Below are 9,546 nucleotides of genomic sequence, written 5' to 3' on the forward strand. Positions count from 1 at the left end.
TTGCCTCACAGCAAAAAGGTCCTGGGTTCGAAACCTGGGGTTGTCCCAGGTTGTCCTCTGTGGGGAGTTTGCATGTTCTCCCCGTGTCTGCGGTGGGTTTTCTCCAGGTCCGCCGGTTTCTCCCACCATCAAAAAGACATGCATGTTAGGGTTAATACTGCTGTCTGTGCCCCTGACTGAGGCATGGCAAGACGAACTGGAGTTGGTCCCTGGGTGCTCCACGGAGCCTGCCCACTGCTCCTAGCTACACAGTTAGGATGTGTAAATGCAGAAAATAATTTCCCTTCGGGGACCAAAAGAGTATAGCAAAATCAAAATCCAAAAAAAAAAAAAATATATTAATTGTAATGGTCCATCCTCAGATTTTTTTTTTATGCATTTTACAGTCAGGTCCATTGTTCTTGCTGCTTCCTGTGCAGCTATACAATGAGCAGTAGGCAAAGTGGTCCACTATCATCAATCTATTTGTAGCTACGCTCACCATTTGAATGTCTTATTCGATTGCCCATCATCCCTTCTTCTCTATTCTTTCTCTTACTCACCACTATATTCTGAAGCGCTCCCCTGTTCCCCCTTTGCTTGTCTTAGCCTCTCGTCACACACCAGGCTGTGTTGTAAGATAATTAGTGTTAGTTCCGACATGTTTAACAAGGTTTTCTAGAAGAAGTGGTTTGATTTATGGGTATACAGTTTTCCAATGAGCTTCTAAAAATTTCAGCTTGTCGAGACTCAGCTTGTGACTTCACATTAATGCTAATAGAATGTCGATAGTGCAGTGGATGGAACAAAATATCTGCGGCGGCAGTGGCTCAGGAGGTGGAGCAGGTTGTCTGGTGACTTGAGGGTTGCCAGTTTGAGCCTTGCCTCCTCCTAGCAAAAATGTTAAGGTGTCCCTGAGCAAGACACCCAACCCCTAATGGCTACCGAGGAACTAGTTATTACCTTGCATGGTTGACACCTCCATCGGTGTATGAGTTTGTGTGTGTGTGGGTGAATGTTAAGCATTAATTAATTGTAAAGCACTTTGAGTGGCTTTTGAGACAAGAAAAATCCTGTAAAATATATTCTATTTACTGCTGTTCACTTCTATTGGATTCTTGTCTCAATCTATCTTATCAATAATTATAGCCTTAGACTATGTATCTGTTCAATGTTTCAGTCGAAAACATGAACATAGCTATTGTGTTTTTGTATATTAGACTCACTCTGGAGAAAGTCATGATTCTTCCACACCCCTGCCACACATCTTATTCTTCTCTGTCCCTTCTCTCTTCCAGGGACCTGGCTGCTCGCAACTGTCTAGTAGGGGAAAACCATCTGGTGAAGGTTGCTGACTTTGGCCTGAGCAGGTTGATGACTGGAGACACCTACACAGCACATGCAGGGGCCAAATTTCCCATCAAATGGACTGCTCCAGAGAGTCTTGCCTACAACAAGTTCTCTATCAAGTCTGATGTGTGGGGTGAGCGCTGAGATTCTATTGGATATCAAATATGAAATATGCCACATTTCAGCAGTGCATAAACTTGACAACTCATTTGCCTGCTCTAGTCAGGAAGACTCCTGAGATTCCTCGCTTCAGGAGTCAATCAATCAATCAAATTGTATTTATATAGCACAATTCACACATTAAAATGCAGCACGATTTGGTAGTTTGCTTTGCAAAAAATGAAAGTGCAGTTAAAAAGAAGGTAATGCTAAAAGAAAGAGTGGATAAGTTAAAAAAAATGTTTGTATGAACTACAGAATGGAATTAGTTATTCTCACGAAGCATAACATGAATGGAATGCCCACAATATTTTGATTTATTCTTTTAAGAAATAAGTGGGTTTTCTTTAGCTTCCCATCATTAAAATGTGGTGATGTTATTATCATTCATTCATGTGGTCTGAATAACCATTTGTACTATTTTGACATTCCAGCATTTGGTGTGCTGCTGTGGGAGATTGCAACTTATGGTATGTCTCCTTACCCCGGCATTGACCTGTCCCAGGTCTATGAGCTGCTGGAGAAGGACTACCGTATGGACCGGCCAGAAGGTTGCCCTGAGAAAGTCTATGAACTGATGAGGGCTTGTGAGTAGAAAAAGTCATCGATTTTGTATATGATTTGAGCCCCATTATTTTATATAATGAGGTCCGTTTCAGATGTACAGTTATATACAAACTGTTTTGTTTCTATCAGGTTGGAAGTGGAACCCTGGAGAGCGTCCATCTTTTGCTGAGACCCACCAGGCCTTTGAGACCATGTTCCAAGAGTCCAGCATTTCAGATGGTCAGTGCTCCCTTTTCTTTTACCAAGACCATAATGAAAAAGATAAGAAAAGGATAATAGGAACAACATGATGATGGTTATTGTAACATGGTTGTCACATTCGGAAATGCAGCTTACAGGCTTATGGAAGCTAAACATTCTGGCTTAGATTGTCCTGTGTGTATGTTTAGAGGTGGAGAAAGAGTTGGGGAAGAAGGGGAAGAAGGTGACACTGGGCTCCATCCAGCAGGCTCCAGAGCTGCCCACCAAGACGAGAACTCTGCGCAGGAACATGGAAAATCGTGATGGAGACTGCCCAGGTAAGACTTAATTAATCACTCTGCATGATTCCTCCCTCTCCACCTCAAGCTGATGTGTGGTGAGCGTTCTGGTGCAAAATGGCTGCCGTGCATCACCCAGGTGGGTGCTACACATTGGTGGTGGTTGAAGCGAGTTATCCCTTTCAATGTGAACAGCTTTGGATGTCTAGAAAAGTGCTATATAAATGTATCGATGATTATTATTATTATTATTATTATTATTACTCTAATATACAACAAAGCTGTGGCCCCTATTGCCTCCACTGACTGAATTGAACTGCTACAATGTTGCATCTGCATTTTTATGTCAAATGAAATAGTAATGTCACTTCAAAGTGCAAGGATGTCTGAATAGGATGTACTATTGGTTTTCCAAAGGAGTTGGACTTGATTCAACTCCTATAGATAACCATGACCTGGATGAATGAGAACATTCACAGACACTATTGGTTTTGTGCATGTTTATAGTACAATCAAATGTTGTTGTTTTTTTGCTGACATTTAACATCTTCATTGTAACTTCCCTGTAATTATTTCTCATTTCTTCTTTACTCTTCAGACTCAGTGGAGACAGAGGTGGCTGTGTCTTCTCCTATGCTCCCCAGGAAAGAGCGCTCGCCCCCGGACAGCAACCTAAGTGAGGATGAGCGCCTGCTACCAAAAGATAAAGACAAGAGTAGAGGCTTCCTCAGCCTCATCAAGAAAAAGAAAAAGAATGCCCCAGCCCCACCCAAACGTAGTTCCTCTTTCAGAGAGATTGATGGTCACCAAGAACGAAGAGGCTTAACACCAGATACCCGAGACACGGATAGCTTCAACAATGGTGTATCCACAACCTTAAATGACACCACACACACTATTGACCCTTTAAAGTTCCTGGGTGCAAACAACAATGGAGCAGGGGGCATTACCAATGGTGCACCTACATACCCAGGGCCACTATTCCCCAGAAAGAAGGGGGCCCCTGCAATGCCTGGTCAGGGGGGTAAAACTGCTACCACACCACCTAGTGAGGAGGAGCTGGTGTCTAACTCCAAGCGTTTCCTGAGGTCCTCCTCTGCCTCAAGCATGCCCCCTGGTTCAGAGGGCACTGAGTGGAAGTCTGTCACCCTGCCAAGGGACCCAGGCCACCGCCACTTTGACTCAGGCACCTTTGGAGGAAAGCCAGCACTACCACGTAAGAGAGCCAATGAGCAGAAAGGGGAGAATGTCCCCAGGATGGGGACCCTAACGCCTCCACCACGTTTGCCCAAAAAGGCAGAGGATACATCAGATGAGGTGTTTAAAGATACTGAGCCCAGTCCTGGTTCAAGTCCCCAGGCATTAACACCCAAGTTGGTCAGCAGACCAGGGGGGCAGGGACTGGAGAACTCCAAGACCAGTGCTCTTCAGGCTGAGCTTCTTAAGCCTAATGTGTTTCCTGCTCTGGGGGCTGCAGGGGATGAGTGCAGAGCTCGGAGAAATAAACACACAATAGACTCCTCCATGGCCAGGGAGAGAGGAAAGTTTCAGAAGCCCAAGCCAGCCCCTCCTCCACCCCCACCCTCCAGTGCCAAATCAGGCAAGATCTCTCGTAGCCCTACTCTTGACCTCCCTTCCCCCTCATCCACCACCTCAGACATCAAAGCTAAGGGTTTACCCTCTCTCGCAGAGCCACACCACCCAACCTCCAACCCAAGTGACCAAGCTCGCACATCCCTCAGTGAAGGCACCAAGAAGTTGCCTATGGGCTCCAGTTCCAAACCTCAACCAGTAAAGACCTCTGCTTCCTCTATATCATTGTCCACTTCCATTTCAAACCCGAATCAAAGTGCCTTCTCTTCATCCCTCACCTCTCCTGGTGACCAGACCTCTCCCACTGCTTTCATTCCCCTCATGAACACCCGACGGTCCCTTCGGAAGACTGCACCCCGCCAGCCAGCCGAACGTACTCCCAACTCAGCCGTGACACGGGAGATGGTTTTGGAGAGCACCGAGCTTCTACGTGTAGCCATTGGCCGTAACTCGGAACAACTGGGAAGCCATAGTGCTGTGCTGGAGGCTGGCAAGAACCTTTCAAAGTACTGCATCAGCTACGTGGAGTCCATCCAGCAGATGAGGAACAAATTTGCCTTTCGTGAGGCCATCAACAAGCTTGAGAGCAGCCTGCGTGAGCTACAGATCTGCCCTACTGCCACCGGGGGTGCTAGTGCACAGCAGGACTTCAGCAAGCTGCTCTCCTCTGTCAAAGAGATCAGCGATATTGTTCAGAGGTAGCGCCACAGACTCAGAACCAACAATGAGATGAAACTTGAAATGATGCCAACTGTCTGCCACTACAGATTTCTCTGGTAACCTTGAATCTTAGCTGCATTTTAAATGTGGTCCATACCAAACTCATGCCAGAGAGCAGAGAAGAGTTTACTCAAAAGCTAGAACAGTGTGTAGAATTCACACTTATAAGTACTGGAGTACATTTTGAAACACTCAAGCCTGTGGTGACTGTGCAAAAAATCGAATTACTCTTTGTCTAGACTGTAAAACTCAATTTGTAATTTTGAAAAGCCTTAACTATGAACCTTATGTCTTTTGGCCTTAACAAGGGGCCTGGGGTCAATTATGAGTCAACCTAAGTTTTCACCAATCATTTTTGGAGTGATCATGTCTTATGTTTATAAGTTTTTTTTTTTTATCTAGAGTGACACTACTAGACAAAAACCATCATATTTGTTTCCATTACATTCATTGAGTTAAATTTGGCATTTCTGCCAGTGACAATGTGCAAAAACAACCTTAAACCTCACAATGTTTGAGGATGTCTATTAACATTCAAACATTTGATGTCATTGCTTGCATTTTCGTCTGTAAGAATTAGGGAGCATCTGGAGTCCGCATTGTGTATTAACTTGTCACTAGCCATCATTTCCCTCTTGGCTTGAACAATTTCTTTCTCTTCATTAGTTACTTCAGCACTGCAGATGGTGTGAAGTTGTGTGGCTGTCTCAGTATTTAGTCAGAATGAATGCTTATTGCTGTATTTGCAAGCATGTGCCATAAAGCAGTGAAGGAAGCAAGTAAGCTAGGAGGAGTCAGCACCTAGGCAACACTTTTTTGCTTCTCAGTAAAACACTTCCTTAACACTATCACTAGTGCCATAATTCACAAGACTTGTCACCTTGGAAGGTGTAGAGATGTGACCTTGGTTTAGCTAAGTGGCTAGCGATGGCTTTGTTAATTTGTATAATGAAATGTTTGATCTCATTACCAAACACCATTGTCTCCAGTGTTTAACTGGGGAGGGACCAGGGTTTAGGACCCAGAACTCTGTGGATTTGAATGTCATGATATTCTACCCTCAGACTGAGCGATAACCACCATACCATTTTGATTTAATGTTTTATACAGTTGCCACAAAAGCTGTCTGCTGCAGTTTGGTCTAAGTAGATGCTGTTGAGTCCACGTAAAGAGAGCAGACTCAGACAGTGTTTCTCCTACCACTGAGGAGGCAGAAAGTTTGAGTGTCACATGGTCTACATGCTGTTTCAGAGGCCTTTCCACCCCAGCAAAAAAATTATCTTGGGGGAAACACTGGACTGAAATGTAATTATGCGTTTATGGATACCTGTCACTTGCTGTCTTACAAGAGATGACATTAAAGTAAGATGTTTGAAAAAAAAAAAAGGAAAAAAAAACCTCATGAATTTCCACTGTAACATCATCTGTTCCTTTGTGCTCTTCTCTGCATCTTGTATTTGGAATGATGTTTTCAGTATTTGTGCTGTAATCCACACCCATGTGCCCTGTCTGACTGCGATGCCTGAGGACACAAGTCAACAGCAAGCTGCCTTGACTTCAACATGGTACTGTCAATGTTGACTCATTGTTTGGTCTTTTTATCGCTGTTTTCCAAATCATACCACTACTTTTTTTTTTATCCGAGCCTCCTCACCAATTTTTTTTTCTTTTGACAAATTTTGCTCTTTTTTTTTGTAAATACATATTTTCTTTTGTTCCTCCCTCACACAGTACTTTTGTTCCTCCCTCTAGCCTTGGTGTAATTTTTGTTGCAATAAAATACAAATTGTGCTACTTGAGTTAAGTTTTGGGTGTTTTTTCACACCTATACACACACACACTGTACCTTATGCGCTGCTTGTGTGTGTGTACATCGATGCCCTTGTTCTGTAGTCGGGGTTGAATCTCTCAGAATAGTTGAAAATGTTGTATATTGGGTTACCAAGGTGAATTTGCCAAACCCAATTTATCACAGCAGCATACTATATCATATATCACAGAGCAGACAACAGCTCATGCACGATCTATTTTCTGTCTAGAGTATTTTATTATTATTAAAATCAAAATGTCAACATTTTAAAATCATATACACGCAAAATGCATTTAAATGTTAGCACAGCTCCTTCAGAATTTATACATATGTACTTGTTTTTTTTTGTACTCTTGTGGACAGACAAAAGCAGGACGTGGTCGCTCAGACAGCAAAGAGGTGGGATACAGGAAAAAGACGACCCAGCCCACCAACTTCCCAAAAAAACAAACCAATCCCATTCCTCAAAATTAAGACAAATGCAGAATCCTCTCAAGTAGAGGGTATGACATTGTAGTGGATAAGAAACAACTGAATACACCCAACCCATGAAACAGTGCCACGTTCCCCACTCCACCTCATACAGACTCGGGAGAAATCTTGCAAATACTATTTTTCACATCACCCAACTTTAAAATTCCCCTGCCATTTCAAACAACTTGAATAAAAAGTGGAAGGAAAAAAAAAACATAAGCAGAAGGAATCGCCAGCTTTCACCAGTTTGCAGAACATGGCAAGTGTCTGTCCGTTAAATACATTTATTCGTAGAAACTATATTACAGAATTTCCCAAGCATGAATTACAGGCAACCCACAAGCACAACAACTGTACAGGTCTCAGAGAAGCCAGTAAGTAGTTTTCTATATCCCAAGTGGCATGATCATCACTAATTGTTAAGAAGCAATATATACAGTTGTCCAATCAGGGAATTACTATGGTACAGAAAAAAGGACTGAAAATAACCTAGCTTTGGACAAATTAGTCTTACATATGGAGGGACCGTTTATGTGGGGCATGCTGCTTGGTATTGTACTAGTCAAGGCTATTGGGAGAAGGCAGAGGAAAGGCAGCTCAAACTAATGACTGAGCATCTTCAGTGCAGCTTCATTTGTGTTACAGGACTTATCTGTTTACCGAAGACTCTTACATCCCATTAGTGAACACAGGGACTGTACAGGGAGTATAGGTGACTGCTAATTAGTTATTGTGAGACCTCAGCACAATTGTTTACATATATTTAATTCATATTTATTCTCCACAAAAATGTAATAATTATCGTAAAGTGGCTGGTTTATTTAACAGAAGCGAGTCCAAAAGCAGAATGAAGAGCAAGTGCAGCAAAATGTTGAAATTAACAGTAATAGTAATATTAACATTAATTATAAGGCAACAAACAACACCACAGAAAATGCTGGTAAAGATGGACTCTATTGATATGAATAGGGGAAAGGGTCGAGGAGAGGACATTGGGAGCTGGTGCAAAGAAACTGATGTGAAAGAATCCTTACATTTTTGGGAAAACATTCTTTAAAGTGTCATTTTAACAGGGTAAAAAAAAAGCCCCTCCTAACCTAAACACACAATAACTTGCAAACAGACACCAGCTAGGAAACACCCAATATTCTTCCCTGTGTGGTTCTCCTGAAAAGAGCCTGATAGGCCTGATAGGATTTAGTGGGGAATACCTTGTCTCTCAAGGTTTTTATGTAGGCTCAATAATCCAGGTAACGAAATCACGGAAACGTGAATCAGTTCATCTGGACACAACGCTTAGTGGGAGAAACATTTCATCACTCACCCAGGTGACTTTGACAGTCTCAACTGACTGCAGGTATCCCCCAACCTTATAAACAATACAGCGGCATCATGACTGAAAACAACGATCAGTTTCAGATGCAAATTGGCGTGACCATTAACTAGAGTTTAAATGGCCATGTGTGCTATTATCAGAGGATTTGGGAATAGTTGCAGTCGAAGCATTGTAAGATGGCGACAGATGTACTCTTACCCCCCCCTCGGTTCAGGAATGGCTGTTCCCTCTTCACATAGATGGCTTCTTTAACTCCCCATTCGAACCAGCGTTCCTCCAAGGATGTGCACATCCTCATCCTTGAAAGAGTGGCCACTGGCCCGTGGATGGGTGTAGACCATGGACTCCTGGCCTGACACGTTAGCTCTTCTGTGTTATGCCACCCTCTTAGCCAGCGTCTGTTTTGTTTCCCCCAATGTACAAATCACAGCAATCCTCCTGGCACTTAACAGCAAACACCATATTCCTTTTTTGCGTCGGGGGACCCGATCCTTGGGGTGAACCAAGCATGGTTTGTGGTTTGAAAGCAACTGAGACACGGTGTTTAGAAAATACGCATCTCAACTGTTCCGACACTCCTGCCACATACGGAATAACCACTGTTTTACGTTTAGGCAGCTGTTGTCCCTCTCTCTTCAATTGGCTGGTGCACTGTTTGGGCGTCTTCCTGGCTTTGACAAATGCCCAGTTAGGATAACCACACTTAACCAGGGCCTGTTTAATGTGGGATTTCTCCCCTTCCCCGGCCGCTGTGTCAGTGGGGATATTGTCAGCTTGGTGGTACAGCGTCCTGATGACTCCTAGTTTTTGCTCCAGTGGATGATGAGAGCATAGAATAGAATACACTTTATTTGTGATTGTACATACATAGAACAAAATGTATTCTCTGCATTTAACCCATCCTAGCTGTGTAGCTAGGAGCAGTGGACAGCCAACATGCAGCACCTGGGGACGAACTTCAGTTATTTCTTCCTATTGCCTTCGTCAGGGGCACAGACAGGAGTATCAACCCTAACATGCATGTCTTTGATGGTGGGAGGAAACCGGAGCACCCGGACAAAACCCATGCAGAGACGGGG

The 9,546-nt window shown here is 43.4% G+C and overlaps 1 protein-coding gene across 2 annotated transcripts in view; it reads left to right on the forward strand.

Moving 5' to 3' along the window:
* abl1 (c-abl oncogene 1, non-receptor tyrosine kinase) overlaps positions 1 to 6,601 on the forward strand; it is an 87,655-nt gene extending 81,054 nt beyond the window's left edge. For both annotated transcript variants that reach the window (XM_056290543.1, XM_056290544.1), the window contains 5 exons: positions 1,278 to 1,462; positions 1,923 to 2,075; positions 2,185 to 2,274; positions 2,445 to 2,573; positions 3,133 to 6,601. In XM_056290543.1, coding sequence (XP_056146518.1) covers positions 1,278 to 1,462; positions 1,923 to 2,075; positions 2,185 to 2,274; positions 2,445 to 2,573; positions 3,133 to 4,829 — 2,254 coding nt within the window. In that variant the 3' untranslated portion in view covers positions 4,830 to 6,601. The remainder of the gene's footprint in view (positions 1 to 1,277; positions 1,463 to 1,922; positions 2,076 to 2,184; positions 2,275 to 2,444; positions 2,574 to 3,132) is intronic.
* The last annotated feature ends 2,945 nt before the right edge of the window (positions 6,602 to 9,546 follow it).

The sequence above is a fragment of the Lampris incognitus genome, chromosome 12 (assembly GCF_029633865.1).
Source record: "Lampris incognitus isolate fLamInc1 chromosome 12, fLamInc1.hap2, whole genome shotgun sequence".
NCBI classification, from domain to species: domain Eukaryota; kingdom Metazoa; phylum Chordata; class Actinopteri; order Lampriformes; family Lampridae; genus Lampris; species Lampris incognitus.